General features: G+C 38.2%; 1 protein-coding gene across 2 annotated transcripts in view; it reads right to left on the bottom strand.

The window, feature by feature from the left end:
- CCAP-R (Crustacean cardioactive peptide receptor) overlaps window positions 1–12,821 on the bottom strand; it is a 43,212-nt gene that overhangs the window by 1,405 nt on the left and 28,986 nt on the right. For both annotated transcript variants that reach the window (XM_064698434.1, XM_064698435.1), the window contains exon 3: window positions 47–182. In XM_064698434.1, coding sequence (XP_064554504.1) covers window positions 47–182 — 136 coding nt within the window. The remainder of the gene's footprint in view (window positions 1–46; window positions 183–12,821) is intronic.

Here is a 12,821-nt window from a genome sequence, read left to right as displayed (position 1 = left end):
ATATAGGAACTTTAGTCCAATCTATGCCGCCAAACCCCTCACTCACCTGCCAGCGCCAGCTGTCTAATGAAATAGTTCATTCGCGACTTGCGATTCTTGTTGATGAACATCACAAATAAAACCGCCGAATTGCCCAGCACAATGACGGTAAAAAGTATCCACAGTACAGCAAATTGTTCCGTCTGTCGGTTCGAGATAGAAAAAGAAGTGAGAAAGATATAATTTTTAGTTTTAAAACAGTTCACTAACCGACCATAAAGTACATGTCAACAAAGTGTTAAGAGGGAAATCACGCATAAAACTCAATTTAATATCATAGCAATTCCACACACACACAACCACACGGACATACAGACTAACATAAAACCACACACGCGCCTTTGTTTATGGCTCTTTAAATAGCCATAAATATGATAGACACTAACTGAGGCGTGGCGCAGCAGTGCGATGCGAACCGAGGCCGAGTCAGGGCCAACGTAGGCGTCTGGGCCTCAGCGGCAGGATGTGCCAGCGGAAGTTTACTCTCTGAGCCAACAAGACACGTCAACAACAACAACAACAACAACCAAGCGCAATCCACATTGCCCGTGGTAACGATAGACGGCAAACACCAAAAGTTGTTGCTATCAATTGGTTGTGTATGGTGCTGCGCTCCAGTGTACGGTTTTCGATGAGGTAATTAGGTTTGCTGTGTGCTTCTCGTTAGAAATTTGCAGCCGAAGCCAAGTGCCAGATGTGCCTGAATTAAGCTTAGAAATACGGAAAGCCAGTCTAACTTGATCTAATAAAAGAGGACTTTGTTATAATGCAGGGTTGCCGCAGTAACAAAGTAAACAGCATTTTTCTTTATGTTCGCATGCAAGTTTACAATTAAAAGCCAAAAATTAAAATCCCTTTAAAGATTTAAGCCCTGTTTTAAGTTCACGTTAAACATAACATGCGCCTGAAATATATCTTGAAGCTCTTTAGCGTTCTCCCATGTTAATTTATGTTGAATTTGTCTTGCAATCTTTACCAGGTACATGGTAAATATGTGACATGAAATTAGACTTTCAACACCAAACAATACTGCATGCAATTGACAAGTGATTAAATGTTGTTTAATTAAGAAACCTGCCTCAATCTGGTCTTATGTCTGACTTAAATATGGGTTAGCATTAAATGTTAAAAGTAAGCTACATGTCATTCTTGCTTCTTTACACCCACGTAACGCTGCACAAAAATTTCTATAGCAGATAACCCTATATTCAGGTAGTTAATTTGTATTATGGCTTCAGACTGGCAAGCAGCACGCACTAAATGAGAACTTGCCACCAGCAACTTGACAGTCTTGACAGTTGGTTTTTACTGCCTGCAGACTGAAGGCGCCTGAGCTTATGCCACATGTTTTTGCTGCAAATGTTATTGTTCCTTGATTTTTTTTGTGCGGCCGCCGTGTAAAATATAGAAATTTGGGCAACCGTTTGGCACACCGAGATTCTAAGACAAGTCGCCTTTTGGCTGGCTGGCAGTTGATCATGTTGCGCAAATTGCCGTATAAATCAGCCAAAACGCGAAATGAGCAAAAACGGCCAGACAGCTCGGCTTTTTTTACTCATTTTTTTCTTTATATTTACGATATTTATAAAGGTATATGGAAGTGCTGTCTGCTTTGTTTTTCATAAGTTGACTGCTCAGTGTTTATTTTTAAATGTGGCCAACATTTCTTTAAACTTTAAATTTATCTTGCAATTTTTGGCTTTTGGCTTTCAAGCCACTGAAGCAAGTGCTCTAACCAAGTGGTTTGACTATCCTTCCGTTTTCTTTTGAGTTTAGCATTTTTTAAAGCCTTTGGCTTTGTGTCCTGAAGTGTTTGCGCCTTTTGCTGCAAGTTTTCTTGCATGACTTTGACAATTTTTATACTTAAGCCGCGGCACAAAATAAAAAGAAAACTCAGGAAAAAATTTGTTTGGAACTTTGGCCGTTTGACGTTCGTTCAGCGCTTGTGCTTTTTATTATAGACCATTTTTTTGGGGAATTTTACCCACATTTTATTTACATTTTTTTTGTGCCAGCAAATGTTGGCGAAATATTTTTGAAGTGTTAAGAGCTTCGGGATTTTGCGGCGAGCTTGTAAATATAATAATATACATACATATATAGTAAATATATACATGTTCCAGAAAATTCTTTTTTCTTAATTTCGCTGGGTGGAAAAGTAAATACTTTCCAAATGTAAGACCAGTTCTGACTATCTCTTATAAATAAAGAAAATTATTCTTCGTAAAATGTTGGAGTAGATAAACGTCTTGTATAAATCATTGTGTATTATAATAATAGTTTTATGTCTAAAGGAAATCCATTAAATAGTCAATAGGTAATGAACATATACTTATTCAGAATATGATTTCCTTTGAAATTTATGTTGAAATGGATTTCCGGAACTCATTTGTAAAATTATATATAAGTAATATTTTACTCAAGCTCTTTTTTTTGTGTGCCATAAAAATGTAATAAATGGCACGTTGTAAGCCCTTTTTAATGATCAGCCATTTCTGGTTATGTGTGTTTGTGTGTATTGCCCTTTTTATTTGTTTATTTTTTTTATTTTTTGCTTTGGCCTTTTTTGGCAGCAAGTCATTATGCCTTTTTCAATTTCGCTTTGCACCTTAAGGAAATTGCCTTTTTGTTGGCAGCAATAAAAGTGCGAAATTTAATTTACAGCCAAAGGAATTGAGGAAGTAGCCCAAAGGCTAACTGCTTAACAGGCGGCTGATAAGGCCACAGCAACGTCCGCTTGGGCAACCGTAAGTCCTTATTAAAAGGCAATTTCGCCAAAAGGGTAATGGACCAAGTTGCAAGCTGCAATGCCAAGAAAAGCTGCCACCTGTTGCACAACTTTGTCTGGCGCCGCAACTATTATGTCTGATTATTAAGTGTGCCAGCAATAACAAAGGCAGGCACTTGAGCCCGCGGCTGTTGTGGCATTGTAGCGCTCTTAAGTGCCGCATAGGAAAGCAAAATGGTGGCAGTCTCCTGCCTAAGGCTTTCAGTGGTGTGACTTTAAGTGCGCTTTATGCGGCTTTTGGCTGCGGCTTTGAGCTTAAAGTAGCCCTGACAAATTTTAGCAGCTGTATATCGCCAACTGCATTAGCAAGACAAATGTGTGGCCACAAAATACAGGGAATGGCAAGATGATTTAATTTTACGGCAATACAATAACAACAATAAAAGGCAAAATTCTGAAACTGCTGCAGCTGCTGTGCTTATAAATCAGCAGCTGTAGCCAAGTCCGCAAGGATTGCAAATAGCGATGAAACGGAATATTTGCAGTGGACACACAAGTGGTTAAGCAAGGTTGTGGCATATGCTCTGCGACGCAGCTGGGCAGACGCATTTTATTAAAATCATTTACGTTTATTTTTTTAATGCTTTTTAAAAATTTCATTTACATTGTTGGCTAAAGATAATCAATTTCCAGGAACTCACTTCAATTATTTTTTTTTAAATCATATATCACAATTAATAAGCAAATTTTTTAAATTCCAAGTATTTTTTATAACAATGCTTGCTTGAAATTCAACAGAATCGAAATATTTTTGGTAAATCAATTAATTTAAAAGCAAAGACAATAATGTGCACATTGTATGCAATTTTTAATTAAATGTGTTTTAAATGAAAAGTAATCGTTGATTTACAGTCTAATTTTAAGTATAATTTGTACATTTTCTTACTTGAAAGTAATATGCTTTAAGCTGGTCTTAAATTAATGAAATAAGCTCCTAACTTCTATTTCTACAGAGTTTTTACTAAATTTTTCTCTTTTCTTCATTGATATCTATGAGGATCTACTTCAACTTTTACAACTAATTTCCCTCTACTTTGGCCCGTCTGTTTTGTGTGTTTACTTTTATTGCACTTTTCATTAATACCGATTACATTGTGCTCGAAACCAAAGTGCTAAAAGCGGGAAAAACGTAGTATAAAGTGAAATTAAATGAAATATAACGTATACGAAGCGTGCCAAGCTAGCGAGAACGGTCAGATAATAAGCAAAATGATGTCGCAAAATGGCAGCTTCTTGGCTTACAGCAAAGTTCAATGAACTCAACGCGTGTTTGGTGTTGAATTCTGTTTAGTATTTAAGCAATATTGTCCGCACACACACATCTACATATATACACACACACTTACTGACAAATACGAGATGACATAGAAATGGCAGCGTATCTGTTAAGTAGGTATAAAAACATGCATTTGGGTCAAGCCGTGCGCATCAATCATTGTTTTAATGGTTGTTATTCGGACAGAAATGGCCAGTCGTTGAGTTTTATGAACTACGCTTGAACCAAATCCACAAAAGCCAGCTCCAGGACCGTATTTGTCGACTGGCTCGGGGGCTGCCGGTGGCTGGCCACATGACTGATGTTTGCCGCAGCACCCGAAAAAGTGCGCTTTAATTCGCCTAATGGCGAACATTTTGTCATCAGCTGGCTTAAATCATTTCGCTTGGCTCACTGGCTGCGCATATTTGGCGTTGATGTTGACACAAATTGAAATTAATAAAGCGGCCCCCTCCCTCCATTTTCCACGAACATTAGCCGTGGGTGCGAGCGAGATGCGAACTGTGCTTGCTTGAATGTTGTGTTGTGTTTGTTTACTTGACAAACTGTTGAGCGGCACTTTTGACAGCTGAGTGCGTAACTGGCACGAGCGAGCAAATGACTAGAGAGGATGGAGCGGGTAGCGAAATGTGAAAAATGACCATCATTTTGGCTAACATAATTTTGGTTAGTTTGCTGGTCACAGATGCTGCGGCTGCTGTGACGGTTGGCTCTATGGGCTTGTGGCCAATGATAAAGCCAAAGAAGGCCAAGTGCCGGCAAAATAGCATATTAGCCTATTATATGGCTGGTTTGTAAATTATTGACTTATAAAATGCTGCAGAAATCGGATTATGTGCCGTCAATGCTGCGGAAAAACTTCTTAAATGTGCAAAATAAAGTGGATAATAATAAGTCTCTAGAACACGCGCAAATTATATTTAATAAACTATAAAAAATAAATAAAAAATATATTATGTAAAGCCATGTTTGCATTTTTCGCGCCAAGCCAGATTTGCATTTTATTTTTTCTATGAACCAAACCTTAATCTAAGCCTCAAAAATGACAGACCATAAACAAATCGAAATTATTTTCAAAAATTATTTTGGTTCAAAATAAGAAACATTTGAGAGAGACCCAGACTTTAAACAGAAGTAGCTCCAAGCATTGCATTTATCATACCATATTTTTTTGCCATATTTTTATGTGAAATGGGAATTTAAGCCCAGCGTCAAATAGAAACCTGGGCGGATATGGAAATGAGTTTTCAGGCCTGTTTAAGGTATTTTATATTCATTTATATTTTTATATATTTTGGTTCGCAGACAAAATTAATTTTCATTGCCTTTTCTAGCATTTAAATAAGAAATACATTTTTAAAATTTATTTACCAAATAGCCCTGACCAGCTTTGCCAACTGACCGCAAAAACACATCAATAAATTTATAAGCAAAAATTAGAATTTTATGGCAGCGACTCGTAAATTCCCCAGCCCAACCGCAAAGCATTAATCAAATGAGCCGAGCATAAATCTAAGTGCCATGCAAGAATAAAAATTTACAAGAAACGGCATTGTATGGCTGTAAAAGAAGTGAAGGACATCAGACATCAGTGCTTTATGTTGTCGCTGTGCTGAAATGGGCATAAATAAATTGAGAGGCCCAAAAGGCAGAGCTGCGCCTTAAATAACATGAAAAGGCCAAATTAAATTTGCCAAAAATAGCTGCAGAATAAACATAACTTACACACAGGCAAAACACCGGATTGACCAGACAATGCTAAAACAAAGGCGCAGTTTCTATGTTTTTGCTGTATTCGCATAGCAGACATCGAGTAAACAATAAATAGGGACACGCGCCTAGAACTATGCAAAACAAATTACACCCAAATCTGGGGGCGCTTGCATGGTGTACGGTTTTTGCCAAAGTTATGGCCAAGCATTTGGGTGTGTGGTTGCTCATATATGTTTTTCAAAGTTTGCCCCAGTAATTTGCATAAATAACAACAGCATGTAGGATAGTTGGAGCCTGATCCTGGTAGTCATGGCCATGTGCAGGCATCCTGTGGGCACAAGTCAAGTCAGGCATAAATTTAAATATTTTTTTCTTGCCATTTGACTTTGAGTTAGGTTAGCTGCGGCTACCCAGTGCTAATTAACACATAAGCAGCAGACACCCTACTAATGCTACATAAATATAGAGTATATCTCTGCCAAATGAACTGAGCATGACATCAGATTTAGTTGCCGCTTGCTTGATGTGTATTTGTGTGTGGTCAGCAGTTACTTAAGTTGCCTGCAGGCTGAGCAGACATGTGACTCAAATGGATGATGGCAAAACAAGTTGATGACTATGAGAGTACGTAAGGACAATTGAATTATATTTCTACGCCAATGTAGATACTAAGACGGCAGGCAATATGTTGAAGGCGAAAGATTTCCAAATTAAATTAAGTATTTGCCGGCTAATAGAAGCCCATGATTCTTTAAAATTAATTCAAACAACTAAGCTTATGTTATATGGGTTAATAAGCTAATGGTGTTAAAATTAGCAGCTACTTTAATTACTTTGGTTACAGTCAATTTGTCTGTCAAAACTGAATAACGAACGAATGGATAATTAAGGCAAATTGTTTGCCAATGCATCAATTTAAACATTTCGCTGACAACAGGACAATAATAATAATAATTTTCGAGATCGACGCATTCACATAGACGGACATGGCTAGATCGACTTAGCTTGTCGTGCTGCCCAAGACTATATAGATTTCATAGGGTCGGAGATGTTTCCGTCTGACGTTTAGATAAATTTGCACATAAAACATTATACTCTTTTCACCCATTTTCAAGATGTGTGACACATGAGTTTTATAATGGCGCTTAGTGAAATAATTTGTTTTAAAACTATTTTAACTATATTTTTACCACCACGTGTTAGTCAATGCATATGTCAGTTCTTGCCTTATTCTAATATAGCCTCATGCTAGGTTTTTCCTTTAAAACTGAAACTTTTGTGGCTTGATAACCCAAATATCATTAGACGCCAACACCAGTATCTTATCTTACTGACTGGAAACTTCCTGCAGAAAACTATTAGAGAACTTTCGGCAACTAAGCAAAAAGTTGAGCGTAAGCAGTTTTAAGTGTACAACATTTTGCTTAAAGCTGCCAGAAGCAAAAATAACAAAATGTATTGGAGTACTCGCATTCCTTTAAGGCTGTCACTCGCATTTTAGCTTGGCAAACTAGCAAATTTAATTACTGTCTGGCGCCACAGCAGCACCTTGTGATTAACCAGACATCGAACGCGAATGCCACCAAAGACTTTAGTTGAGCTAGCCAGAAGGCGTAGAGTCAGAGCTATGCGAAGAAAAATTGTACGGCTGTCCGCAGGAAAATAAACTCTTTCTTAATTTGAAATTCCTCAACTGGCAGTTGTCAAAGGATGAACAGTATAGAGAACAACAAGAAGCCTGTAAATGCACAGAATATACACAGTAAAAGAGACAGAGATTCGCACGCACACACACGCATACGCACACGTACACAAAGCAACAAAAACGGAAACTACGAACGCTAGCGGAAATGCAGCAGCTTTATAAGGAAACAGCTCGGACAAGTTGGAAAGTTAGAAAAACAGATAGTCGGATAGGCGGACGAACGGGCAGACGGCGGAAGGCAGACGGCAGGCTGCAGGCAATGCACTTCTCAGCCAGCGGAGGCAGTCAAGTGGCCCTGGTCGCAACTGAAACTAGACGCCCGAGTTGTTATTTCTGATTTTGTTGGTTTTACTGTTTACGGGTGCTCAGCTGCGCCAAGCTCCGTATTGCTGCAATGTGCGCCACTTGGCGGCTGACTTTGATTCTATTTAAAGGAAACCACGCGCAAATGGTGCCCAGCTTGCCCTGGCTGTCTGTCAGTACAAGTAATCTGGTGTGTAAATGAAAAGTGTATTGCCTGTTCTTGTTATGCAAATTGTTGCTGTTTTGTAGACGCTGAGGGATTGGCTACGTGTTGACCCTTGGCCCTGATAGTTTTACCTAAAGAGTTGACTTCCTGGAATTTAGGTGCTTAAAATATATTTTTAGTGCTGGCACTTTGTTGGGCTGCCTACTAATGACTTTGTTAAGAACTTTACTATTCAAACTATAATTAAATTTGTACAGCTGAGAAAAAACTTTTGCTTAAGTTTGAACATTCTGCATAAAGTATAAATATCAGTTTCTTTCTTGTCTTGTGTAAAGTATGTTCGCTGAAATTTTTTGTAGAGTTATTAAACTACACAAAACAAAGTAACAAAATTTGAAATCAAGTAGAAAAGAACTTTATTCGTAGTGGGGTTAGTGGGCACTATGGCAGGCACTTTCAAACTAATCAGTCGAATCAAGCACGAAGAAAATATGATTTTTGTGATTTGTGGTCTGTAGCTTTTGGGGACGGAAGTGGACGTGGGCCGAATATTTTTATCTCGATCCCCAAGAGGGGCCAAGTGTTTGACCCAACTCTAGAACAGCATTACAACTTTACCTGACGCAGATATGCACGAGAATAAATTAAATGCTTTAATCAAACTGTGATTCTGTAATGGGTATTGAAAGAGTTTTTACCGGATCTTAATTATACAAATTAAAATGGGGTTATATGCTTGTGCTTTACTGAAAGACAGTCTGACATACTGATTAATCTATCTGTACTTAAAATAATACAAGCACTTAATATCTATAAAAAACTGTTTGTCCTGACTGACTGACTGACTGACTGACTGACTGACTGACTGACTGACTTACTGACTGGCTGACTGACTGACTGATTGGTGATCAACGCACAGCCCAAACCGTAAGAGCTAAGAAGCTGAAATATTCACTGTAGCTACCTTATGTGATGTAGGTGCACGTTAAGACGGGGTTTTGGGAAATTCCACCCGCAAGTGTGGCAAAATCGCGAAAAACGTTTGTATGTAACTTTTTTGTTTACCATCCGATCGGCCTCAAACTTATTTTCAAAGATCTTTGTTCAAATTCATTTGAGGGATGTTTCACACTTTTCGAAAAATACGTTCCTCCTTGGTGGAAATGGAGGTCAAAGATTTGGTGGGTGACGTTTCGCGCTCAAATTCATTTCCAGAGCTCTATAAGAAAAATCATTTGATACGTGTTTCACACTTTTCGGAGAATTCAAACTTCTTCGGGGGGAATGCGACTTAAAGATTTTTTGGGCGAAGTTTTAAGTTGTGTCCGATTTGCTTCAAACTTATTTTCAAAGCTCTACATAAGAACTTAATAAATACGTATTTCAGCGATTTGGGAAATTCCACTCGCAACAGTGGTAAATTGGCGGAAAACGGTTGTATGAAAGATTTTTGTTTACCATCCGATCGGCCCCAAACTTATTTTCAAAGATCTTTGTTCAAATTCATTTAAGGGGTGTTTCACACTTTTCGAAAAATACGTTCCTCCTTGGTGGAAATGGAGGTCAAAGATTTGGTGGGTGACGTTTCACGCTCAAATTCATTTGCAGAGATCTATAAAAAAAATCATTGAGACGTGTTTCACACTTTTCGCAGAATCCAAACTTTTTCGGGTGGAATGCGACTCAAAGATTTTTTGTGCGAAGTTGTGTCCGATTTGCTTCAAACTTATTTTCAAAGCTCTACATAAGAATGTAATGAATACGTCTTTCAGCGATTTGGGAAATTCCACTCGCAACAGTGGTAAATTGGCGGAAAACGTTTGTATGAAAGTTATTTGTTTACCGTCCGATCAGTTTCAAAATCATTTCAAATTTTTTTGAGAATTTTGATTTTATAACATACGTGCCACGGACAAGGCCGGGTTATACCCGCTAGTGAAGAATAAATATCTAAACGAAGTACAGAAATGAATAATAAAATTTATTTATTCCACTTACAAACGTTTCCAAAGAGCATAAAACATTCCCTATTTATAAACACCGAAATCATTTATTATTGAAAGCTCTTAAAGTGACTGGTTCGATGATAAATCAAAGCACTTAATCAAATTACAAATGTGCATATCCTTTGCAAGAAAATATTACGTATACGCATCATTGAATGCTGTAAATTGAAAATGAAGCCGCAAGTCCTCTAATTACAATGCATACGCTTGATTGAAACACAGTATTGTATAAAATGTCAAATGGAAATCAAATGCAATGGTAAATGTCTTAATGTGCAGTTCTGTCTGTATATGTGTGTGTGTGAGTGTTTGGTTGTATGGGCGGGCATTATAAAGGGCTTTGTGTCAAAGGCAAAAATGCATGGACTGTACGTGCAGTGCAAGCCAAATGTAAGCACGCACTTAATCATTTATGCACTCACACACACATACATATACACAGAGCGACATTGTGTCTAGTTGTGTGTGTGTGCATCGGGTATAGTTGACATTGCTCACGTACACTGAGTCGAGGCGTACGCGACTTTTACACGCGCTAGCAGCATTCTGCTTTTAAGTTTCTATTTCTTTGCGCAACTAGCAGCATGCCATTAAAGTAAACTATGTGGCAAATGACAAATGCAACGTTGAAAGCAGCTGAAAATAGAAATTGAGAAAGGAAGAACTAAAAACAGAAAATAGAGGAAAACCACAAACGTAACACTGATGCATCAAAAGTTGCCCATGTACGTTTCGGCATTAATAAAGTTCAACATGAGCACACAGCGAAGAAATTGGCTGACAGATTCTTCCGCCACTCATCATCTGTCTAATAAACACCCACCTCAGGGCCAATATAGCTGACAATGGCAATGAGCTCTCGGTTTGGCTAAAGGGGATGTTTGTGCCACTTTTATTGGAATCGTATAAATGATGCTAACGTCACCGACTCTCCCACTCCTCACAATAACCTACTACTTGCCCCATTTATTGCATTTTGGTTTGATTGTTCCATTTTTTTTTGTGCATGTGCTTCCGTCACTTTCATGTTTGCTGCTGGCGTGGGAGGTGGCACTTGAGTAGGTGTCGGGAACAAAAAAACCATCACGCGGCATGCAACTCACGGCCAGCTAAATATTCTGCGAATTTCGTAATGAATTTTTCTAGCCACTTGATTGCGAGCTTGGCGTGCCTGAAAACGTTGTTGGTGTTCAGTAAACAACACTTTTATGATAAACTATAAAGAATGCAAAATGCTTCTGGACGGAGAGGCTGTAATTAAGATGCTGGAAATAAATTGAAAACACTCGCAGATTAAGTTGTCTGCTGTGATGGATGCAGGCGATAATATTGCGAAGTTCAACTAAAAACTTTGAAAGTAATAAGTTCAGAAGCAGAAGAAATTTTTCTTTTGCTACGATGTTGTTTTATGCAAAGTTACGTTTTACAGATTTAATTATACTGAGCTGAACAGATTAATAATTACTTGGTAGCTAACAAATAATCAAAGATCTAAGCCTGAAATTCTTAAATTAAATAAATATTTTCAAAAATATTGCAATTAGAGTTAATATGAGAATCCTTTGTTATTTTTGCCGAATTGCTTTAATATTTATTAAATATTATTATGCTTGACAAGAATATTCTAAGAATATTTAAATTTTCTTAAAAGCTTCATTAACTGTCGCAAATAAAAACACAATTCATCATCACGAAAATGGTCCAAGTCATTTAATTTAATTTAATTTAAAGCGCCCGCAATTCGTTGCATACTTTGGTGCGTCGTCAACCCACTGACGCTGACCTAGTTCCGAGGCACTCGAACTGCTCCTCGGGCTGTCCGCTGTTGACAGTTTTTTGCTCGGCTCGCACTTGAAGTTCATAGCCGGGTTGAAGTTGCTTGCCTTGGTTGTCCGTTGTCGCCTTTGCATATTCTCATTAAGCGCATTACGCGCAAGCACAGAGGCTGCCCAAGTGGGATGAATGTTTTGGCCACGTTCTGGCTGCTCTCTTTTATATACAATTTTTTCTTGCCACTTTGCCTGCAATTTGGTATTACTTATTTTTAGTGCACTCCACATCCTGCTGCAATTATCTGGTCTGGTGGTCCTTAGGCGCGGATTTCAACGCTTTTGCCATTTACATAATTTACAACTTGCGCTCGCGTTTCTACTGCCATTTTCCTTTTTCTTTTTTTACGATTTTTTAAGTGCCCCTGGGTCGCTTCTGAAGTTTTTTCTATCCTAAGCGTCAAACATATTTATTTTTGTTTTTGTTTTTGGTTTCGTTTGCTTTTCAGCGACCGTCTGTCGTCGGTTCGTAAGTTTCTTACAGCTGCATGCACCTAGACAAAACAGCAGGCGACTGCGCTGGGGGTGTGCGTTGGTGCGCGCATTTCCGTTTCCGGCAAAACTTGTTGTACAGTTTTGTTGGGTTCTATTTCTGCCTGTACATGCTGCTCATACGCAGCATAGTCGCACCGAATGGGGCTGTAAAACTGTAATTGACTCGGGCTATGCAAAATTTATTACCTGCCAGCTCATTCGACGCTGCCGCTGCTTATGCATGCAAATTGTCAATGCTACCACGTGCAATTGTTGCTTAGTTTTTTCTCCTATTTCCTCACATTTTTTGTGCAACATATTTGTTTTGTTTTTGCTTCCTGCCAAATGATGTGAGTGACATTTTGTGCTTATGAAATGAAATTAATTTTGAGCTTTATTTAATTTCTTCTTTTACCACTGTTTAGTGAGTTGAAATTATATATATATATATATATGTGTTATATGTATTTGTGTATGTGTGTAGTGTGTGGCAGGATGTTGAAGCACATTCAGTTTCATTGT

Source organism: Drosophila montana, unplaced genomic scaffold, assembly GCF_035044405.1.
Source record: "Drosophila montana isolate Dmon_TW-CO22-7 unplaced genomic scaffold, ASM3504440v1 contig_778_1, whole genome shotgun sequence".
NCBI classification, from domain to species: Eukaryota; Metazoa; Arthropoda; class Insecta; order Diptera; family Drosophilidae; genus Drosophila; species Drosophila montana.
Note: the sequence above shows the minus strand (reverse complement) of the source record. Positions and strands in the feature narration are given on the sequence as shown.